The sequence below is a fragment of the Aythya ferina genome (assembly GCF_964211825.1).
Source record: "Aythya ferina genome assembly, chromosome: 21".
Classification (NCBI taxonomy): Eukaryota; Metazoa; Chordata; class Aves; order Anseriformes; family Anatidae; genus Aythya; species Aythya ferina.
The window spans coordinates 2495994-2518281 of record NC_140319.1 but is presented as its reverse complement, the minus strand read 5'-3'; the positions used below and the strand labels follow the sequence as shown (position 1 = coordinate 2518281).

At 55.1% G+C, this 22288-nt stretch overlaps 3 protein-coding genes across 5 annotated transcripts; 1 reads left to right on the top strand and 2 right to left on the bottom strand.

The window, feature by feature from the left end:
- Positions 1 to 894: 894 nt before the first annotated feature.
- PINK1 (PTEN induced kinase 1) lies at positions 895 to 10794 on the bottom strand. Its single transcript, XM_084495179.1, has 8 exons — positions 10478 to 10794; positions 8811 to 9080; positions 7994 to 8097; positions 5383 to 5565; positions 4409 to 4572; positions 3112 to 3239; positions 2183 to 2419; positions 895 to 1907 (listed from the first exon to the last, which is right to left on the bottom strand). The coding sequence occupies exons 1-8, from the start codon at positions 10775 to 10777 to the stop codon at positions 1647 to 1649; spliced, it is 1647 nt and encodes a 548-aa protein (XP_084351305.1). The 5' UTR covers positions 10778 to 10794; the 3' UTR covers positions 895 to 1646.
- Positions 10795 to 13268: 2474 nt separating this feature from the next.
- CDA (cytidine deaminase) lies at positions 13269 to 16324 on the bottom strand. Of its 3 annotated transcripts, none has more exons than XM_084495178.1 (5): positions 16269 to 16324; positions 15321 to 15422; positions 14475 to 14586; positions 14312 to 14369; positions 13269 to 13988 (listed from the first exon to the last, which is right to left on the bottom strand). In XM_084495178.1, exons 1-5 carry the CDS (start codon positions 16279 to 16281, stop codon positions 13875 to 13877), a joined length of 399 nt encoding a protein of 132 aa, XP_084351304.1. In that variant the 5' UTR covers positions 16282 to 16324; the 3' UTR covers positions 13269 to 13874. The 3 variants fall into 3 exon arrangements, with proteins under 3 accessions (XP_084351304.1, XP_084351303.1, XP_084351302.1); XM_084495177.1 differs by lacking the exon at positions 16269 to 16324 and adding an exon at positions 15560 to 15581; XM_084495176.1 differs by lacking the exons at positions 15321 to 15422; positions 16269 to 16324 and adding an exon at positions 14974 to 15303.
- A 1678-nt stretch (positions 16325 to 18002) lies between these two features.
- On the top strand, positions 18003 to 19573 carry FAM43B (family with sequence similarity 43 member B). Its single transcript, XM_084495175.1, has one exon. It carries the CDS (start codon positions 18414 to 18416, stop codon positions 19311 to 19313), a length of 900 nt encoding a protein of 299 aa, XP_084351301.1. The 5' UTR covers positions 18003 to 18413; the 3' UTR covers positions 19314 to 19573.
- The last annotated feature ends 2715 nt before the right edge of the window (positions 19574 to 22288 follow it).

The window sequence follows — 22288 nt, the reverse complement described above, 5'->3', positions numbered from 1 at the left end:
GTGCAGGGAAACGTCACGTGGACGAAAATGAAACAGAAAAGTCTGAACTCTGGAAAATTGTAGGTGCACAAGAGGCAAACGAGCAGCAGAAATAGGAATTTAAGAACGAGAGGCGGTGCAGCACAGCATGTGTTTTTGGCCATTTGTAAGGACTGAGATGAAATGAGATACTTCCAAGGGGAAGCAGGTCTCCTCTCTCTGCAGCTCGCACAGCAAATGCGTGATAGATGGCGCAGATCAAACCTCAGCTGGCCTAACAACATCCTGAAATCAGAGCAGGTGCTGGCTGGGGGCCACGGGAGAGCAGCACAGCTCTGCACGCCCACTCGCGGCTCTGCACTGGTGACACTCACTCAGGTTGGCTTCCGACCAAGATTTACAAGTTCTTTTTTTCCTGAAACTTTATTTTTCCCACCCAAGGGGTCACTTTCCATGCTTGCCAAGGATCCGTGCTCTTTGCTGAGCCTTCGTTACAGGCCCGGCAGCGTGCTGTGCTCTTGCCATGTTTCTAAATCGGGCGTTCGGTGACTTCACTGTGCTGCCAGTTGACTTCCCGGCATGTTTGCTGGGCCAGCACGCGGCTTTCTCTTGCTAGGTCATAAAATGAGCAGGGCCAGTCCCTGGCAGGTGGTTTTGCACCGCCACTGAACCAGAGACTGCAAGAGCAGTGAGAGGGGCACAAATACGCACATGGATGAGGCAGGGGCTGCTCCTCAGGCAGGAGAGAGCTCACTTGGCAGGAAACTCCTTTGGGAGAATAAAGGAACTCGTTCTAGGCTGGACTGGAAAAGTTGGATGATTTTTTAAGACACCACTGCCTGCCTCACAGGCCTCCAGTCCAAGATCTGGATCTGGTGAACGGAGACAGACGAGATTTAGAGAATCCACTCAGCATCAGAGCTTAATCACCCATTTATTGTGCAACCAGCATCAACAACCTCCTCCCCCAGTTCCTCTGAACACCGTTACAGACATGAACTCAAAGGATGTTCTCATTAACACGGCCGTTAGTGTCCCTGCGCTGGGGTCTCTGTGCTCCCCAACCCAAGGGTGTTAGCTCCTTGTTCATCAGAAAAAACGAGCATGTCAAACAGACCAGCATCACAAGAGACTTGTTAAACTGCACTGCTCAGCACCTCTGCAGGAGGCTTTGAGGCTGCCATTATGTTAGAGATATGACTATAAATATAGCAAGAGGTGTCTGTGGCTGCAGAGGAGTATGATCTGAAGAGAAGCAAGGCTCACAAGAGTTTCCCAGCTTTCTTCACATGTTGTTTAACTCCATGATGCTTCCGTGTGGAGAGCAGCTACACCTTACCTCCTTCCACACAACTCGCTTCACTCAGCTCGTGACTTCCAAGTCAACTGTGAGTTCCCAAATGGAAGCAAAACCATCCACTTACCCCAGGACACCTGCACGTTCTGCAAACCCTCACTGAAGGAGTAAGGAGGCAAGGACACAGCCCCTAGCAGCGTATTAGTGCGCTAACACTTGCTACAGGTAACACTCGACCTCTTAAACACAGGCCTGCAGATTTTCCCCCTGAAGTACTACAGGATTCCGCGCAGACAGAGAAGACAAATTCCTATGTGCTTTTAGAAGGTGCCATTTATCTCCTGCGCGGTCACGCCCCGTGTTGTACTCCTCACCCAGCCTGGTTTCTCAAGGCCAGCAACAAGAAAATTGCTGCCCAGAGGTCTTCGTAGTCGAGGTTTGCGAAGAAGCACATCTTCATTTTGGTTTCCACCCGGCTTTTATCCACCAGTCCGTCCAGAAGCAAAGTGGCTGCGGACTGGCACAGAAGCCAGGCAACCATCTGGTCGGGTTTCAGGGTCTTGGGTGCTAGGACACTTTCACCCCAGAGGCTTAAGTGAAGCACGTTAGCAGCAACTCTAGCAGACAGTCTCTGCAAAAGGAGTGAGAGGGAAAATTAGCTCATCCAGCTGCGCTCAGGACAAACCACGTCACGTTTACTGTGCCAGAAGTACCTCCTCCGAGGCACTGCATGGTCCCGTGAACAAAAAAAGCTCTTTGTTAACATTATCACCAGGCAGCTGCATGTAAACCCCAATTCTAGGCCCAGTCACCGATGCAAACATCTGCAGAAAGCCCTGCAACTATTCAGGGAACTGCCTGCAGAAACCTGCACTTGTCTTCCATCCAGGTAAAAGAGCTCCTCACCTTGTTGGGATCCCTCTGAAGCAGCAGCTTTACCACTTGCTTCACCTCCAGGGGCACGCGATCGGGCAGGCTCGGCAGCTGATCCTCACGGTAACTTCTGCTTTCCAGGGTCGAGTCCCCGTGGCCGTAGAAAGGATTTGCCAGGCCGAGGATTTCGTAGGCGATTGCTCCCACGGCCCAGGCGTCAGCTTTGCTGTAGTTGATCACCGTGCCTGGACCTGGCGACGCCGTGATCACCTGCGTGAGAAATCCCCAGAGATGGGGAAGCCAAAATAAAGAGCTCTGAATAAATATTTCCTCGGGGAATGCTCCTGGCCTTCAGCACTGCTCAGCCCGCCAGGACATTGGGGAGATTTTTGGCCATTGCATCCTGGCTTTAGCTGTTCCCTCTGACTGACATTCACACCAGATCCCTAGGGATGTTTCATTTGGGGTTTAAGAGGCAGGAGACGTGGATGATTTTGCCAACAAATGCTCAGCATGGGGCCAAGCAGGATGTGTTTTGTTAACGCCCAGGTGTTTAACAACAGCAGCTCAAGGTAGAACGTGCTGCTTTACAGTCACGGCTCTCCAAGGGGAGAGAGGGATGAGAACACTGCCACAGCAACACGCTAGAGGTAACGCACTGCACAGACAGGTCAGTCAGTCAGCACAAACAGCTACCAAAATCCCTGACTTGATTGCAGTGGACATCAGATCACAAAAGACCACAGAAGAATTTTAATTTGTTGGCATGTGCATAGAGGGGAAGTTCAGGCACAAATAGCAGCGAAGTGCTGTGCACTCAGCCCCTCCACTATTCACTCCTAGACCTAACCCCGCCCTTTTCCATGTTCTGATCACAGCCTCCACAGCCCGCTGCTGAAACTTTTACCCCCAGCAGCACAATCCCGCAGCCAGCGACGCCAAGTTACTGCAGGAGGACTTACCTCGGGTGCCATAAGACAGCCGTTGCCACCCCGATCCACGTACGAGCTGGTGAAAGGCAGCCTCAGGCCGACGCTGTCGTCTGCCAGGCAGCAACCGAAGTCTGTGATCACCAGCCAGGGGCAGCCAGCTGCAAAGGACAGAGGGCAGCAGGGTTAGTGTATGGTTCAGCATGACCACACGCTGTTCTCCTGCTTCTCCTCTGTATTATGAGGAGAAAAATTGGCTTTATTGAAACAAAACGTGTTCTTCCATTTCCCCGTCAGAGGGCTTCATTTCTCTGCACGGAGCGTGTGCCTGACAAAGCGCTGCAGGTGTCGTAACAAGGGCACGTAAAATTAACTGATAAATGACAGAGGAATCTTTTCATTTTTCCACTTTTGTTTTTACCTATAGCAAAAGCCACAGACAAAGACACACACTTAACTCTAGCAAAAAAGGCTGGGGCGTAGTTATCAATTTTACACTGGTCAACAATTCTTGTCCCAGTGATAAGTCAAACATTGCAAAGTAGAATCATTACTTCTCCAGAGTCTGGTATGGAAAAATCAATGCTTTAAATCATTCCTAACCACATTCAGCAGAGCTCCAGAGAAGCTTTTCCTTCAAGAAGAGAAAGAAGGCATTAATATCGCTGAAAATCTTCCAGTGCTGCTGTACCAAGACCTTTAATTACACAGGTCTGGCTGCCTGCTATTGTTTCCTGCCCATATGAATCTCAATCACGCTGAAAAAGAGCTCAGGTAATTAAAATCTCAGTTGAACTGGACGACAGGAGAACGAGATGATGAAAATGTTGCTTTTGGCTTTCACACTGCCAGTCCTCCTTCCTTCCAACCGACATTTAATCAGTGCAGGGTGCAGCACCACCAGCCTGACAGCGAGGTGGGGTTTTTAGAAGCACTCTGCGGTGTTCTGCTAGTGAGGAAAGACTCCAAGAGCCTGCAGCCAAGGCACCTCCACCCCCATGAATGTGGTGGTAGTGAACGTCTCTGTGCCAAGCCAACATGGCTTTGCTCATGCAATGAGGGCTTGGTGCATCTCTCCCTCTGATTACAGCACCACGGCCCATTAAAATCTGTTTTAATGACCCAAAACCTGAGGCACACACGCGATAAATGACATCCACGCTGCTGCAGTGACAGCAAGAGCAAAACTAACAAGCAATCCGGAGATCCCTGAAAAGCTCTGATGCTCCTTTTATCCCTAAAGTAAAGGGTTAGAACTTCCCTGAGCGCCTCCGCTGGCACCACTTCTGCCTCTGACTTCACCATCGCCCAGACCCGGCGCTGTACCTACCTGAATCGAGTTCCACCAGGATGTTGTCAGACTTGAGGTCTCTGTGCGCTATCCCGTGGCGAACAAGATGGTCCACGCCCTCCAACAGCTGTAAAATCATCATGGTGGAGAGACGAGCATCCGGACTGTTGTCCCTCAAATACTGGCGCAGGGTGCAGGGATAACTAGTGAGAACGAGCAGAACATCTGCGTCAGTGCCCTGCAATCCTCCTGCTTCCAGCTCAGCCTCGGTGCTGGCGGGCTGGGGACACAGCACCCTGACCCATGCCACGCTCCTCCTGCACTCTGCGATGCCTTCCCACCTCCTAGTGTCAACTTCTCACCTCTCCCCTGCTCACTGATCTCAAATCCTGCTTTACAACATCCACCACTGGGCTTTTCAGGCTCCTGCACAACCCTACGGCTGCAATTAAATCTCCTCTCAGCAGGGTGAGGGTCTCCCAGGTCCTTCTGTACAGGTTTTATGCTGTGCATGAGAGGGGCCAGATTAATAACGCAGACTGTATGAGCATAACAAGGAGATGCACAAGGCAGGAGAAAGAACACGCTCTTGAAATACAGAGGACAGAGTGCTTCTCCACCTGAGGGCAGAACACGAGAGTGGGAAATGCAAGGTGGGTTTGTGTCGATGCCACAGCCATACCCAGTAAGGGCAGAACCCAAACGAGACACCCTAACGAAGCACTAACGAATCTCATTACTGATTCTGCCCCGTCTCCAGCTAGGGGCAAAGCTCAGACTTCAAAGGGCAGACGAACGGGGACAAGTGCAGCATTCCTTACGTCACTTTGGGGCAGTTGTCCAAAAGGACAGCTTGTCTTGATGTCAAACATGATCTAAAACCTCCAAAACTTGGAGCAGGCCTCAGGAAGCACGTTCCTAAGCATGCACATGGTTCCTGGCAGCAGCCCAGGCCGAATCCTTACAAGGACCCCACACAGCAGCGTGCACAGGCTCACACAGCCCCCACCTACTTCTTCATCACCAAGAAGAGCGTGCGGCTGTGGCCGATGCCTCTGGGGTTCAGGCTCAGTGGAAGAACATCGGGATAGTCCGTGAAGGCTCCGGGCAGCAGCGGGACAGAGGACGTGAAGGCTCGGATCACCTGGATTATGTTTGGATGAGGCTGCAGCTTCTTCCTCCTGAGGACAGGTTTCCTGCGCAGAAGTGGACGTACCAAGAGTTACACTCATCTCCTGTTCGGTTTTCATTTAGCACAGGTGCAGCTCTGTTCCTTCAAAGATTCTTTTTCATTACTCCCTCCACTAATTTTGGTGCAGAGCTGATGAAAAATCAGCCCTCCAACAACAGGCTCCAGTGCAGAACAGGCGGGGAGCACCGGGGCTGCCAGGTGCAGGTTACAGGCCCGCACACTGAGCCAAATACCCACATTCCTGGAAACCTCAGGGTTACAAAGAGCACTGACAGCACCCTCACCGCCCTCGTGGCCAAATTCCAACCCTCCACCTCTGCCAACATCTTCCACGGCGCTGCAGAGCAGCCCCAGCTCCAGCAGGCCAACCGCAGCGGTGGGCAGGTCCCAGCAGCTTCTGCACAGTTTCAAACACCCGTTTTGTGTTTTTTTGTTTGTTTGTTTGTTTTTTTGCACCCTGGCAGTTCCCAGAGCAAACCCAGCTGTCATCCCCAGCGCAGAGCTCCTGCAGGGGGTACTCGGGCTGATACTTCACCCCTGGCTGTCAGGAAGATCCCGCTGTAACTGGGTTTCCCACACTGAGGGAAGAACAGGATATACTGGTACCGCACCCGCGCTGCCAAGGAAGCTCTGAAGGAAATGCTGACTGGCAACAGGCAGCCTGTCATTTCAGTCAAGCCCCAGCTGCCTTTTCATGCTCCTGACAAAGGTGGGTTAGTCACAGGCTGCTTCCTGGATCAAAAAGGAGCTTCTGAGAAAGGAAAAATAAATAATAACAACTAAAAAAAAAGCTTTGCTAGGCAAAAAGAGGTCACATTCTCACTAGCCACATCACCTCAGACCCTCTGTTCCATGGCACAGGCGGGAAGCATTCAGTGCCACGAAGGCAGGTTACCTCCACACGCTGCAGAACAGAACTCTCCTCCCTCTCCTCCCCTGAATGTCAAACATCTCTTTGGCTTGCCTGTTGCGTCCTCAGGCTAGCAACGCAGCAAGCAGCATTCATTATTCATTTGTATTGGCAGCTGAGACGTATTTGAAATGTAAATCAGACAATCTGGACTGCAGACTGCATTGTTTCCGTTTGGAGAAAAAAAAAAAAAAGCACATTTTTGAACAAAAAGATGGTTAAACTCAGGATAATTTAAAAGTTCCTGTGCAGTTTGCCACCTTTATGGTGTTTGCCCACCTCTCACGCAGGTGAAGGAGGGGTAATGCAGTCGTTTTCCAGCTTTTATTTGCTTTGCCCATTTAGTGACCAGCAGCTCCTGCCTCCCTCTCCTGCACCCAGTTTCGAACCCAAGCAGGGGCAGGCCCAGTTTTAACACAGTGCCAAATTAGTGCAGATCGTGGCTGTTTACTTTTGTAATTAAAAAGCTATTTAAAAAAAAAAAAAAAAAAAAAAGGTAACACTTGCAGATACCAAAAGGTTCTGTGCATTTTACACTCAGGAAAACAAAGGCACAGAAGCTCCTTGAAGGCTGTGGTCCCGTCAGAGCACTTCCAGGACCCAAAGCAGCCAGGGCCCTGCCCACCCCCATCCTTTTGGTGGTCAATGTTAACACAGCAACAGGTGGCTTGGTAGTGAAACCAGCACTGCTACTGGTAATGCAAACCATAAATGCTTATTTGATCTAAACAAAAGATAGTTTGGATAAATATTATGGGTATTTGGGAGATTTTTGCTAGGTGAACAGTTTGGAAACTAAGGGAAATACCATTGAAATCCAGTGTAATCAGTAAAGTATCTGAAGTGACTGAAAAAGGTAACTGGAGATTAGTAAAGGGACCAATCAGCTGAATAAAGGGGCTGTGATTATAAGATGGAATACACCTTTACCCAATGAATATGAAGATACCTGATGATTACAAGTATATTATGCAAATGTGTGTCTGCATTGTACAAATGTTTGTGTGAGCAAATCAAACCGAGTTAGATTTGGGCAGATACCCCTAACTTCGGCGCCAAACAGAAGCACCTTCATGCAATCCCTTTGTGGTTGTGTCTTCACAAACGCCAACCCTTTCGACACCCTTCTAGCCTAAGCCATCAAGCCTGGAAGGAAGCGCAGAGCCGTGACACAGCACTGCTCCTCAGAACAAACCAGGCTGTGAAATTACTCTTTGAATGGCAGCACTGCTATTCTGTTCCCTCACCGTGCCAGAGGGAAACCTCCAGGACAGCCAGAAGCACGCTCCTGCCTGCCATTTGTCTGAGGCACTTGTGAAAGCATCACCACGTGGATAAAAACAAACACGTGCACCAAATAACCCCAAACCTTCGTGCTCACTGATTCCCAAGAATTATTACAGAAACCTCTGGCTGCCTCCTCCCCAGTACTGAGGTGCTGCAAGGGAAACTGACGGAGGAAGGCGGGTGAAATGAGCACGCTGAGCTGTGAGCACTGCTGCCACATCCACAGCTACCCTACCTGCGGCACGAGACAGCTCCATACTCTCCGGCTAAGGCAGTCCGGGTGGCAGGAACGAGCTCGCGGCCCATGGCATCGAGGATGGCTTCACTCGAAGAACCAGCCTGCAACGACAAGGTCACAGCACGCTGGGGGCAAAGCCTCGGCTCCCAAATCACCCCGCCCCAGCGCAGAGGGAGAGCAGATCATCCTGCTGGTGCTGTGCCTGAAGTTACAAAGCCCACAGGATTCCACTTGTTGGCGTTGTGGAAAACTCTTTGAGAACATCCACCCATCGCATCCAACACCACAAACACCCTTTAGTGAAAGACACACGTGTTTATTTTATGTGGGGAATAGTGGGGACGAGGGCGTGGGTCACCTGGGCTGGGAAACACTGACACAGCTCCTGCCTGACCTCACCACAGGGGCCTGGCAAGTGCTGAACTTCCCACCTGCTCCGTGACAGAAAATCTATTTCTGTCCTGCTGCTGACAGGGAAGCAGACTCCCAGGGCACTGGTAGCAGTCTTTGTTTTTTTTCCAGTGCCTCCTAGCTCACGACAGCCAGCTTCCAGAAGGCATTTTCTGCCAGCAGAACTGCCTCCGTGACCACCAACTGCCCCAAGAGCAGCTCAAACACCACGGAGACAGAGTCCAGAAGGATAACAGCCGTTAATTACGTGCTCCGTGAGCATTCCCCAGCCACCGGCGTCACAGCACCAGCAGCTTTGTTTTGACCCCTTCGTCCCGAGTTACATAATCAGAGCTTTCAAAGCTTCAAGCCTTAAACGTTTCGCCCAGGTGACAGCCGAGGAGATTACGAACTAGCTCCTTACCGAGATGTTCCACATCATTTTGATGGCTAACGGGAAAGCCTCCTTCTGCTGGGGTTTGTCTGCGGGCTGCTCTCCCAGGGCTGGCCCCTCTCCGGCGAGGCGGCCGCTCCCCTGGCCGGTGGGAGGCGAGGGAATAGCTGCCTCGTACACGGCCGCGCTGCAGCCCTTCCCCAGGGGCTGCCCGATGAGATATTCCTCCAGCCTGAAGCCTCGCCAGCGGAACGAGCTCAGCGGATTTTTCTGCGCCTTGTTCTTCCTGATGAACACCGTCTGGAAAGCACGAAAAGGACAGTAATTAAGTTTTTTTTTTTTTAGAAGAGAGGCAGCAAGGGCCAGCACAGGGGCTTGGAGAAATATCCTTGGGGTTACAGCACAAAGCAGGCATTTCGTGACACCTCGTGCTCAACCTGAGCGGGCTGGGACTCTCCGAGCTGCCAGCCCAGCTGTAACATGGTAAATCCACTAAATGTCATCTCTGACCTCAGGGCGAGGAGACCACGGGCTGATCTACACCCAGTGGGTCACTACAAACCTCTGTAACTACAGGGGAAATGCTCAGCAGACAGCGTGGTTTTGTCTGAAACAAGATATCCTTTAAAAAAACATTACCAAAGGGGCCCCTCCCAAGGGTGCTGCAGGTACAGGGGAAGAGGAATGGGGAGGAGGAGCCACTCACGGGGCTGGAACACCAACAGTGTTTGCTGACGTCTCACTGAATGCTCCCAAAGCGAGACTCGCTGCTATATGGCCCCTGAGCACCCCTGACACCTGCCTGGCCCTGCTGGGGAATGGGGCTGTGGAGGGGGGCACCTCAAAGAAAAGCAGCACCCGTGGAGGAAGGCGGGATGCAACCAGGCTGTGGGGAGGCCACAGGACTGCTTCTACCCCTGGAAAACCCCAAAGTGAGCTGACAGCTGGCTGGACAGCACCAGCCCCCTCCCCCCCCACACACACACACCACCAGGTCCTGGCCCCGAGCCCCTCAGGGGGCTCCCCAAAACCCTGAAGCCTCCAAGAGGGTCCTGAGGGCTCCCCCCAGCCGTGAGGGGCTCCTGGGGGTCAGGGGGGAGCCCTCAGAGCCCTAAGCCCCTCAGGAGGGCCTCGGGGGGCTCCCCCCATCCCTAAAGCCTCCAGGAGGACTCCGAGGGCTCCCCCCTACCCCCAACCCCTCCTAAGGGCCCTGGGGGGCTCCTGAGGGCTCCCCCCAACCCTAAAGCCTCCATGAGGGCCCCAAAGGCTTCCCCCAGCCCTGAGGGGCTCCTGAGGGCTCCTCATGACCCCAAGCCCCTCAGGAAGCCCTCAGGGGGCTCCCCCCAACCCTGAAGCCTCCAGGAGGGCTCTGAGGGCTCCCCTGATCTCCAGCCCTTCCTGAGGGCCCTGAGGGGCTCCCCACAGCACCAAGCCCCTCAGGAGGGCCTCAGGGGGCTCCCCCCAGCCCCAAGGCCACCAGGAGGGCCCCAAGGGCTCCCCCCAGCCCTGAGGGGCTCCTGAGGGCTCCCCCTGACCCCCAGCCCCTCAGGAAGCCCCCAGGAGGCTCCCCCCAACCCTGAAGCCTCCAGAAGGACTCCGAGGGCTCCCCCCAACCCCAAACCCCCCGAGCTGGCTCCCCTCAACCCCCAGCCCCTCAGGAAGGCCCCGATCCCCCCCAAAAAATGTCCCCGTCCCACCTGGATGCTGCCGCAGGCCGCCTCAGCCCGGCGCCGCTCCTCCAGCCGCGGCTCGGCCAGCGCCAACCCCAGCGCCAGGGCCAGGCAGGGACCGCGGCGGCCCCGCCGAGCCGCGGCCGCCAGCCCGGCGACGGGGCGACGGAGGAAGGAGGAGAAGGAGAAAGACGAAAAAAGGGCAGAGGGAGGCCGGGGGGGTGCCCAGGGACCGGCCGGGGCCGGGGGAGGGCGGTGAGGGGCGGCGGCGGCAACGCCGCGGGGCAGCAGGCGCAGGGCGCGGGCGAGGAGCAACCGCAGCGCCATGGCGGGAACGGGCGGGAACGGGGGGCGGCAACGGGGAGGTGCAGGGGGTGGTGCTGCAAGGGGCGGTGCTGCACGGGGTGGTGGTGCACGGGGTGGTAGTGCACAGTACATTAGTGCACATTGCGTTGGTGCACGGGGTGGTGGTGCATGGTGCATTAGTGCATGGTGTGTTGGTGCATAGCGTGGTAGTGCATGGTGCATTGCTGCACAGGGTGGTGGTGCATAGTGCATTTGTGCATGGTGTGTTGGTGCACGGGGTGATAGTGCACAGGGCGATAGTGCATGGTGTGTTGGTGCATAGCGTGGTAGTTCATGGTGCATTAGTGCACGGTGTGGTGGTGCACGATGTGGTGGTGCATGGTGTGGTAGTTCATGGTGCATTGGTGCATGGGGTGGTGGTGCACAGGACGATAGTGCATAGTGCATTGGTGCACAGGCTGGTGGTGCATGGTGCATTAGTGCATGGTGTGTAGGTGCACAGGGCAGTAGTGCACAGTGTGTTGGTGCACAGGGTGGTATTGCACAGTGCATTGCTGCATGGGGCAGTAGTGCATGGGGTGTTGGTGCACAGGGTGGTAGTGCATGGTGCACTGGTGCACGGGGTGGTGGTGCACGGTGCATTAGTGCACGGTGTGTTGGTGCACGGGCTGGTATTGCACAGTGCATTGCTGCGTGGGGCAGTAGTGCACAGGGTGATAGTGCATGGTGTGGTGGTGCATAGCGTGGTAGTTCACGGTGCATTGGTGCATGGGGTGGTGGTGCACAGGATAATAGTGCATAGTGCATTGGTGCACGGGGTGGTAGTACACAGTGTGTTGGTGCACAGCATGGTAGTGCATGGTGGATTGGTGCACAGGGTGGTAGTGCACAGTGTGTTGGTGCATAGGGTGGTATTCCACAGTGCATTGCTGCATGGGGCAGTATTGTATGGTGTGTTGGTGCATGGCGTGATAGTGCATGGTGTGTTGGTGCACGCAGTGGTGGTGCATGGTGTGGTAGTGCACGGTGCATTGGTGCACGGGGTGGTGGTGCGTGGTGCATTAGTGCACGGTGTGTTGGTGCACGGGGTGGTATTGCACAGTGCATTGCTGCATGGGGCAGTAGTGCACAGGGTGATAGTGCATGGTGTGGTGGTGCATGGCATGGTAGTGCATGGTGTGGTGGTGCATAGCGTGGTAGTTCACGGTGCATTGGTGCATGGGGTGGTGGTGCACAGGATGATAGTGCATAGTGCATTGGTGCACGGGGTGGTAGTACACTGTGTTGGTGCACAGCGTGGTAGTGCATGGTGCATTGGTGCACAGGGTGGTAGTGCACAGTGTGTTGGTGCACAGGGTGGTATTGCACAGTGCATTGCTGCATGGGGCAGTATTGTATGGTGTGTTGGTGCATGGCGTGGTAGTGCATGATGCATTGGTGAACGGGGTGATGGTGCATGGTGCATTAGTGCATGGTGTGTTGGTGCACAGACTGGTAGTGCATGGTGGGCTGGTGCATGGGGCCGTAGTGCATGGTGTGGTGGTGCACAGGGTGGTGGTGCACGAAGTGATAGTTCATGGTGTTTTGGTGCACGGGGTGGTGGTGTATAGTGCATTAGTGCATGGTGTGTTGGTGCACAGGGCAGTAGTGCACAGTGTGTTGGTGCATAGCGTGGTAGTTCATGGTGCATTGCTGCATGGGGTGGTAGTGCATAGTGCATTAGTGCATGGTGTATTGCTGCACAGGGTGGTAGTGCACAGTGTGTTGGCACACAGGGTGATGGTGTGTTGCTGAACAGGGCAGTAGTGCACAGTGCATTGGTGCATGGGGTGCCAGTGCATGGTGCATTATTGCATGGTGTGATGATACATGGTGCATTCCTTCACAGTGTGTTGGTGCACGGTGCACTACTGCACAGAGCCTTAGTGCACAGGGTGGTAGTGCATAGCGCTTTAGTGCATGGGACGTTGGTGCACTGTGCATTAGTGCACAGTATGTTGCTGTACGGCGTGTTACTGCATGGTGCATTAGTGCACAGTGCGTTGGTGCATGGTGTGTTGGTGCATAGGTGCATGTCTTGGTGCAGTGTGGTGGGTGCATTGCTGCACTGGCTGCTTGTACAGCTGTGGTCGGTTTCAATCAGCTGTGCTGCTGATATCCCCTCCCTGTCCCTTGCCCACCCGCAGCCTGCTGGCTTGGAGGACGTCCTGATGCTGTGCCAGCACCGCCCAGCAGCAGACACAACGCTGGTGTGACCCCAGTGCTGCTCTAGCTACAGGTGCAGAGCACAGCACTGCATGGGCTGCTGCAGGGAAAGTGATCTGCATCCCAGCCAGACCCAGCACAACGGTGCACCGTGCATGGGTGCACAATGTGCTGGTGCACAACGTGGTGGTGCTGGGTGTGCAGTTGCACAGTGAACGGTGCAAAGTGCGCGGTGCATCGGTGCCCGGTGCATTGACACACAGAGCAGAGGGCACTGCTGCACAGAGTAAAAGTTAAAGTAACACACTTTTTTTTTCTATTCTGCATAATTTAATTGCATAATTAATCAGCGAGCTCCCCCAAAACTCCTTCTTTGTCACCACAAAGAGAAGAAAAGCAAGCAGAAACATGCTGGCGAGAAGCAGGCAGGAGGAGAGGCTTAGGGTGGTGACACCGGTGACAACTCATGGCACCGCCAGAGCTGCCCCTGCGCCGAACAGCCTGTTGCTGACGTTGGGGACTGGCAGCAGTTTTTTGCTTCCTGTTCTCATTTAGAGCTGAAATTGCTGCATTTTGTCCCTGGTTTTGCATCCAAATCCTCCTCCTTTTCGTGGAGCTGCTCCTGGAGCCAGAGCGGTGCCCGGGCAGAGCTCGGTGCTCACGAGCGTGAGGGATTTTTTCCAGAAAGAAAAAAAAATCAGGGAATTTCTACTGTTTGATTTGGCTGTCTGTGCACCCCGGGGCGAGGTGGGGCCGGCACCCCGCCCGCAAATCAGCGCTGAATCAAGAGGGAGTGACAGGAGAGCTTTGTAACACCAGGAAAGCGTTTTGCATCGCATCGTCCTAGGGGAAAACTGGGGAGCAACCCGCCCCGTCCCCCTTTCCCCTGATGCTGGAAGGGGAAAACGCAGCCTCACGCCTTCTTCAGGTCCTCGGGGCCGAAGGAGAGGGGCAGGAGCTCGTCCAGTGTCTTGACGATGTAGGTGCCGTCGGGTTTGGTCAGGTAGACGTCCCAGTCCTTGCCGAACTGCAGGAGGAGAGGGGGGAGAGGTGCCCGATGCCAAAGCTGCACCCCCCTGGGGGATGTGCTCAAGTGGCCCCAATAATCTGTTTGGGGGCAGCCCCAGGGGGGTATTTGGGGCTCAGAGCCTGCATTTCACCCCCACGCCCCAAGGCTGGTGCCCCAAAAACCCGTTCAACACCAACTACCCATGAGGATGGGGGGATGGGGGCTCTGCTTTTGTAGGAAAAGCCCCGTTTTGGGGTTCTTTGGGGCCAGGGCAGCTGTGCCCACGCTTACAGCCCCGGGGGGAATTGAGGGGGGACCTGTGGGGTCGGTGGCACGCTCACCTCTCTCATCACCTGCCTGCAGGCGCCGCAGGGCACGATGAAGTCGGTCCCCATGTCGCTGCCGGGAAGAGAACGGGCACAGGGCTCAGGGACGGGGTGAGGTGGGGCGGGGGGAAGCATGGGGCTGCCGCTTGCCCCTCACCACGGGATATCACGGCCTCACCTGGCGATGGCCATGGCCCTGAAGTGCGTGTGCCCCTCCGAGATGGCTTTCTGGATGGCCGTGCGCTCGGCGCACACCCCCAGGCTGTAGCAGGCGTTCTCCACGTTGCACCCTGCGGGGAAGCACCCGGCACCGCTCACCCCTACAGCTCAGGGACACCCCTATGGCTTGGGGACACCCCCTCAGCTCAGGGACACCCCCTCAAGTCTCATTTTTTTAATTTAATGCCAGGAACACGCAGAAAGTTGCCATTTCCCTGCCTTTCCACGTGTCCCGCCCCATCCTGGCCTCCAGCCAACGCATTCCTCAATTCCCCTTCCTTTATATTTCCCCTTTTTTTCCCCGCTTCCCACACCACCCACCGCACTTTTCCCCCCTTCCACCTGCTGGGACGGGCAACGACACCCACCACCAGGACGGGAACGAGACGGGACGCCCCAAACCCTGTCCCAACCCCAAAAACCCCAACCCGCCGGAGCGTCGTGCGGCGGCGCCTTACCCGAAAAGATCTCCCCGCCGGCGGTGAGCAGCGCGGCGCCCACGGGGAAGCGGCTGTAGGGGCAGTAGGCGCAGGCCTTGGCCTCCCGGCAGCGGCGCAGCAGCAGCTGCAGGCGCTCGCCCTGGGGCCCCCCGCTGCCCTCCATGCCTGCGCCGCACGCCCTGGTTAAAGATTTCCCGGGAGGCGGCACGGGGTGCCCTGCCCCGACGGGATAACGCCCCGCACGCGCCCTGCCCGCGCCCCGCAGCATCCCCGATCCCGAGGCACTGGGGGCCCGCAGCCCTCTCTTCGCCCCTTTTCTCATTCCTGCCTCTTTTTCTACGTGTTTCAGTGGTTTTTTTTTCTACCTTCCTCCCGCCGAGCGGTTTTCCCACCGCCGCCTTCTTTTCCTTCCTCCCCGGCAGGAATCCGGTGACGGGAGCCCACGGGGGACGTCCTGTGAAGCTCTCCTGCGGTGTAAAAATTAAAAATTTTTAATAACAATAAAAAAAAAATGGCTGCAAACTGAAACATCGTGTCCGTCCTCCCCCGTTTCCCCATTTTTTACCCCTGTCCTCCCATTTTTTTCCCCTCTTTTGATTAACACCTGACATGCAGCAGAAGGAAAGCGCACAGATGCCATCGAGTGGCTCGTTGGGGTGCCCTCGTGGCATCCTTTGGGAGCCCCAAACCCAAATTTGCTGCCGGGTGCTGGGGCCACCTTCACGCCAGAGCCTTCATGGGAATCAGCCCTGACCCTGCTGTGGTGGGGCTGTGAGCAAATCGCTCTTTAATTACAGATAGCTCCTTTTTTATCTGTACTGGAGGAGCTGAATTCCCAGTTTTCCACCTCCAAGGGTGGGCGTCGGGGCCCCTGCTGATTTATGGTGTTTTTTTTTTGTCCAGTTTGCTGGATTTTGGGGGCATTTTGGCCTTATTTAGCGTTTCTGACTCGTTTTGCCAGGGTGGGGCACAGCACCTGAATTCCCTGCGGGTTTTGATGCAGGAGAAAAAAAAAAAAAAAAAGAGATCAGAGCAGAGGGTGGCAGGAGCACTGAGAGCTGCAAGGAAACCCAAGCTAAGAAACCCCATGCATTCCTGACCCTCTCTAAAGCCAAAAATGGGATTTTTAGCTCTTTCTCCCCAAAAGGAGTAATGCCTCATCACAACATTTGCTGCCCCAAGCCACAGGGGCTCGTGTGAGCGTCGCCCATCCTCCTGCAAAGCCACCAGCAGGAGATGATGGTGGTGGGAAGGAGACCAAAAACCAGATGCCCGAGCCTGATGTCCCTCCTGGGAAGCAAAAATCCCCAAACCTGCCGAATGCATCTTCAAACCAGGAGTTATGCACGCAACAAGCTGAAAACATCGTGATTTGGACACCCGTGGAGGGGGAAAAAAAACAAAACCCAACCAAACACAAACAAACCCAGCGCCGCTCGCTCCCCTCGAGAGGCACCGAGGACGTCGCCTCCTTCCCTGTGCAAAAAAAAAGGGAGATTTGGGGGAGAAGACGCCAAGGCGGCGTGTTCCAGGCCGCCAGCCAAAGGCAGCTTAAAATAGCTGCTTTCATCTCCTCCGCCTGTCTGCCTCCCCGGCGCTCCCGGCCCCGCTGCCGCAGAGCCTCCCCGCTGCCTCCTGCTGATAAAACCCGATTTTTTCCCCCTTTTTCCAGCGATCCGGAAGGATTTGCGCCCCCACGAGTGGCTGAGCCCCTCTTCCCGTGCCCGAATCCCCCCCGAAAATGGGGCAAACCGGCCAAGTCCCCTTTCCGTGGGCGCTTGTTCACTCTGAAGCCTACTGATGGCTCCTGGCTGTTTGTAGGGCCGGTCGGTCGAGGCACTGAGCAGCCAGATGCGGGGTTCCTCCTCTGCTCCGTGCCTTGGCCCCGGGGCATTTGCCCCATTATGAGGTGTGTGGGGGGCACTGGGATCCCCAAAATCTTGTGGATCAAAGGAAAACCATCAGCAGCTTGTGGAGGCAGCGTGGGAGCAGCACGGGGAGGGGAAAGCTGCTTCCTAAATGATATAGGATTATATATTCCTATTTCTTTCACCGATTCATTAATTACCCTGCCCTCAACAGCATCCTCACGCTGGGAGCAAACCGCACGCACTGACCTGCAGCCCCGGCATCTGAAACAAAAAATAATAAGAAAAAATGACACAAAGTCATGCATTTTTGATTATTTTGGCTGCAAAACCTCCGAGGCTTCCACGGCTACGGGGCTGGCGCTGCCTGCCAGGCAGCTATTTTAAGGCTGCTTTCCTCTCACACCGCAGGAAAGCTGCAAAGCTGCCGGGAAATGGCTTCCCTGGGCAGTGGAAGTGGGCAAAAAAGGGAGGTGTGTGCTGCTGTTTTCCCCCTTTTCCTCCCCGTTTTTGCTCCCAAGGTGAGCAGAGGACTTTTGGGGGTCCCCCAGCCCCGGGGTTCTCCCCGCTGCACCCCCACCAGGAGCACTGTGGGGTCAAAATCAGACAGAAGGCACAGCACAAATGGTGAGAGATGAATCCCCAAACCCCTCAAACCCTCCTGCAGAGACAAAACGTCCCCAAAAAGCCCCCCTGAACCCCATTTTGTGTTATCCTGTGGACAGAAGTTTTCCCCAGGCCTCCGCTGGGGGGAAATGCAACAGGTGAACAGCCCAAATCTCCACCCAGGAGCGGCAGCAAGGAGGCTGGGCTGGCTTACTGGGAAAAAATGGGGAGAAAAAAAAAAAAAAAAAAAAAAAAAGAGAGAGAGAGACAGAAAAAAAGGGGGTGCAGGGCTAAAAAAGCTGGCACGCTGCCTGCAGACTGCCCTGCTGTGACCATGTCACCCTGGGGGTGGCCGTGTCCCCCGTGCTGCTGCCTTCATCCTGCACCCACTCCTCTCTAAACATCCAGATCTGTTGAAAAAAAGAAAGAAAAGACAACAACAACAACAACAACAAAAAAATCACTTTTTCCCTGCAACAGGCTCAGGAGCCGTGCCCACAGCTCCCCAAAATCATTCCCATGCCTTCTGCCTCCATTCCCCCCCCCCCGTGAGGCGCATCCCTGCGGGGCTGCAGCCGGCACGGCTCGGGGTCTGCGTGGAGCTGGGGGGTGGGCTGCATTTCGTCCTTTTTTTTTTCCTGATCTCTAGGAGAAATCTCCATTATTATTATTTTTTTTTTCCCTCTCCACGGTTTTGGCAGGGAGTGCGCGCCGCGGCTCTCCCCGCGCGATGCGGCGTCGCGGGGAGGTGGAGCAGCCCACGGAGAGCTGCGTCCCTGCAGCCACCGCTCTCCACTCGCTCTCTCGCGGCGCCTGCTCGCTCCCGGAGCCTCGTCCTCCACCGAGGGATCCCGCTGGGGGAATAAAAAAGGACACCCGCTGTCTGGGGGGGACACCCCCGAGCCAAGCTGCCGGGATCGGGGGCCCCTCCGTTTGCTGGCGAGGCGATCGGCGGCCGGAGACGACGGCGGGGGAGCGGTGGGGATGCTGCCCTGGCGCCGGAGCAAGTTCGTGCTGGTGGAAAATGAACGTAAGTGCAAAGGGAAGAGCTTGGGCCCCGGGTTGGGCTACGCCTCGCTGCTGGCCAGCTTCTTGCGCTCCTGCCCGGACCTGCTGCCCGAGTGCCCGCTGGAGCGCCTGGGCAGCGTTTTTGGCGGCCGGCGGCAGAAAGTGGAGCTGAACAAGGAGGACCCGACGTACACCGTGCGCTACCTGGGCAACGCCGTCACGCTGCACGCCAAGGGCGAGGGCTGCACGGAGGAGGCGGTGGGCAAGATCTGGGCCAAAAGCGAAGCCGGGGCCGGGGGGGCCAAGATGAAGCTGACGCTGGGACCCCACGGCATCCGCATGGCGCCTGGCGAGAAGGGGGCCCGCCGGCCGGGCCACGCGTACCTGCTGCACCGCATCACCTACTGCGCCGCCGACCGGCGGCACCCCAAGGTTTTCGCCTGGGTTTACCGGCACCAGGTGAAGAACAAGGCGGTGGTGCTGCGCTGCCACGCCGTCCTGGTCCCCAAAGCCGCCACGGCGCGCGCCATGGCCCTGCTCCTCTTCCAGACCTCCGCCTCCGCCTTCAACGAGTTCAAGCGGCTCAAGAGGCAGAACGACGGCCGCCACGTCCAGCAGCAGCTGCTGGGCGAAGCCATCGTCCCCCTGGTGCCCCTGCGCAGGCTGCTCAACGCCAAGTGTCCCTACCGCCCGCCGGCCGAGCGCGCCCGCTGCGCCCCACGCCTCAGCTCCATCCTGGAGGAGGAGGAGGAGGAAGCCATGGGCACCGGCTGCGGGACGAGGGCTGAAGGCCTCGGCGAGCGAGCCGCCGTGCTGAGGCTGGCCAGGGAGATGCGGGGGTGCAGCCTGCGTGGTCCTCGCCCCCCCTTGTGCTGAGCAAAATCCACCAAAAATCCCCCAAAACCACCCCCACCTCCCCCCCACCCCAGGACAAGGAGCCCATCGGCGCCGCCATTTTGTGGACATTGAGGGGGCCCCAAAGGGGCCTCGGGGACACTGGACGAGAGGGTTTGCTGGCAAACGTGGCACTGGGAAAATAAAAAAAAAAGGGTCAGGGGGGAGCTGCCACCCCAGGACCCCCCCCTCCGATTTTGGCAGCTGAAATAAAGTGGAAATAAAGCGCGTTCGCTGCCTGTGACGGCGCCTCGTCTCTCAACAGCCTGGGGAATGGGGCAGGAAGAGTTAAAAGCGCAGCGCCCGGCCGGGACGGTTTGTCGGGGTTTATTTGGATTTAACTCGCTTTTATTTTGTATTTTTTTTACCTTTCCCAGGGTAAAATTTCCACCCCGGGGGGAGGCAGGGGGGGTCCTGGGTGCTTTTCCTGTGCGCGATGCTCCGTGTAGCCATGGCAACTCAGGGCTTTAAATATGGGGCCCTGCACAGCCCTGAGGCCCTAAATATGATGTTTTGTACCCAAAATGATTGTTTTTTCACCCAGTTACTGCTCCCCCCACCCTGGCAGGAGCAGCAGTGAGGGTAGGGGGTTGCAGGGATGTGGGGAAATGGGTCTGGGGTCCCCACACCGTGGGGATGGGGTTTGGGATGTTTACCCCCCCAAAAAAAACAGCACCTGGGGGGAAAGGGGGTTTGGCCTGGTCCCCCCCAACCTTTGGAGGGCCTGGCATTTGGCTGCCCCTTCCACAGGGTTTTGTGGGGTTTGGTTTTGGGCTAATCCCTGCCAAAAAAAAAAGCAATGTGGGGCTGAGGTGGGCCTGTCCCCCTCCAAAATCCTGGCGGATTTGGGCTGCCCCGCTCAAAGGCCTTATGGGGCTGAGGTTTGGATTAATCCCCCCCCTCAAAAAAGAAGCATTGTGGGGCTGGGATTTCAGTTAACCCCCCTAAAAAAGGGCTATGGGACCAGGGTTTGGGTTAATCCCTATCCAATAAACTTTGTGAGGCTGTAATTTTGGCTAAATCCCCCCCCAAAAAACTGTGAGGCTGGGATTTAGGCTAACACCCCCCCCCTCCAAGTACTGTGAGGATGGGATTTGGGCTAACCCCCCACCCCCCCAAAAAAGTGCTATGAGGGTGGAATTTGGTCTAATCTCCCCCGAAAACCCAGTAAGGCTGGGATTTAGACTAATCCTCCCCCAAAACAGTGCTGTATGGCTGGGATTTGGCCTCATCCCCACCCAAAAAAAGTGCTGTGGGACTGCGATTTGGGCTAATCCCCCAAAAAAAAAGTGCAGTGGGGCTGGGATTTGGGCTAATCTTCCCCCAAAAAGCCCTATGAGGCTGGGATTTAGCCTAAAAAATCCCAAAATTCTGGGGATGAGAGGGTTTGGATTTGGGCTAATCTTACCCTCCAAAAAAAAGTGCAGTGGGGTGGGATTTGGACCAATCCCCCCTCAAATAAAAACAACTGTGAGGCTGAGATTTAGCCTCAAAAATCCACAAATTCTGGGGGTGGGAGACTTGGATTTGGGCTAATCTTCCCCCAGAAAGTGATGTGTGGCTGAGATTTGGGCTAATCTCCCCCCAAAAAAGTGCAGTGGGGCTGGAATTTGGGCTAATCCCCCCAAAAAGCCCTGTGAGGCTGGGATTTAGCCTCAAAAATAATAAAAAAAAAACAACAACAACAAAAAACAAACAAACAAACAAACAAAAAAAACAATAAAAAACAAAATTCTGGGGGTGGAAGGCTTAGATTTGGGCTAATCCCCCCCCCCCCCCCCAAAAAAAAAAAAAAGTGCAGTGGGGTGGGATTTGGGCTAATCCTCCTTCAAAATAAATAAATAAATAAATAAATAAATGAATAAATAAATAAGTGAGGCTGGGATATAGCCTCAAAAATCCGGAAAATCCCAGAATTCTGAGGGTGGGAGGCTTGGATTTGGGCTAATCTTTCTCCCAGAAGTGCAGTGAGACTGGGATAATATCCCCTCAAAAAGCCCTGTGAGGCTGGAATTTAGCCTCAAAAACCCCCAAATTCTGGGGGTGGGAGGCTTGGATTTTGTGCTAATCTTCCCCCAAAAAGTGATGTGTGGCTGGGATTTGGGCTAATCCTCCCCCCAAAAAAGCACACTGGGGTGGGACTTGGGCTAATCCCCCTTCAAAAAAAAATAAAAATAATAATAAAAATAAAAATAAAAAGTGAGGCTGGGATTTAGCCTCAAAAATCCAGAAAATCCCAGAATTCTGAGGGTGGGAGGCTTGGATTTGGGCTAATCTTCCCCCAAAAAGTGATGTGTGGCTGAAATTTGGGCTAATCCCCCCCAAATCCGTGTGAGGCTGGGATTTAGCCTCAAAAACCCCAAATTCTGAGGGCGGGAGGCTTGGATTTGGGCTAATCCTCCCCCCAAAAAGTGCAGTGGGGTGGGATTTGGGCTAATCCTCATTCAAAATAAATAAATAAATGAATGAATGAATGAATAAATAAATAAGTGAGGCTGGGATTTATCCTTAAAAATCCAAAAAATCCCAAAATTCTGGGGGTGGGATGCTTGGATTTGGGCTAATCTTTCTCCCAAAAGTGCAGTGAGACTGGGATTTGGGATGATATCCCCTCAAAAAGCCCTGTGAGGCTGGGATTTAGCCTCAAAAACCCAAAATTCTGAGGGCGGGAGGCTTGGATTTGGGCTATTATCCCCCCCAAAAAAGCGCAGTGGGGCTGGGATTTGGGCTAATCCCCCTCCAAAACCCTTAGGGTGCGAGGCTGAGACTGGGGCTAATCCTCCCCTAAGAAAAAACCCGCAAAAACAACCCAAAAAAAAGGGTCAGTGTTTCCCCCCCCTCCCTTGGAGGACCGCGCCCCCTCCCCTCTCCCTCTCGGAGGACCGCGCTCTCTATGGTCTCTCCCTAGAGCGCCCCCGCTGCCGTCATCGCGGCGCGCCGGGCCGGTTGCCATGGTG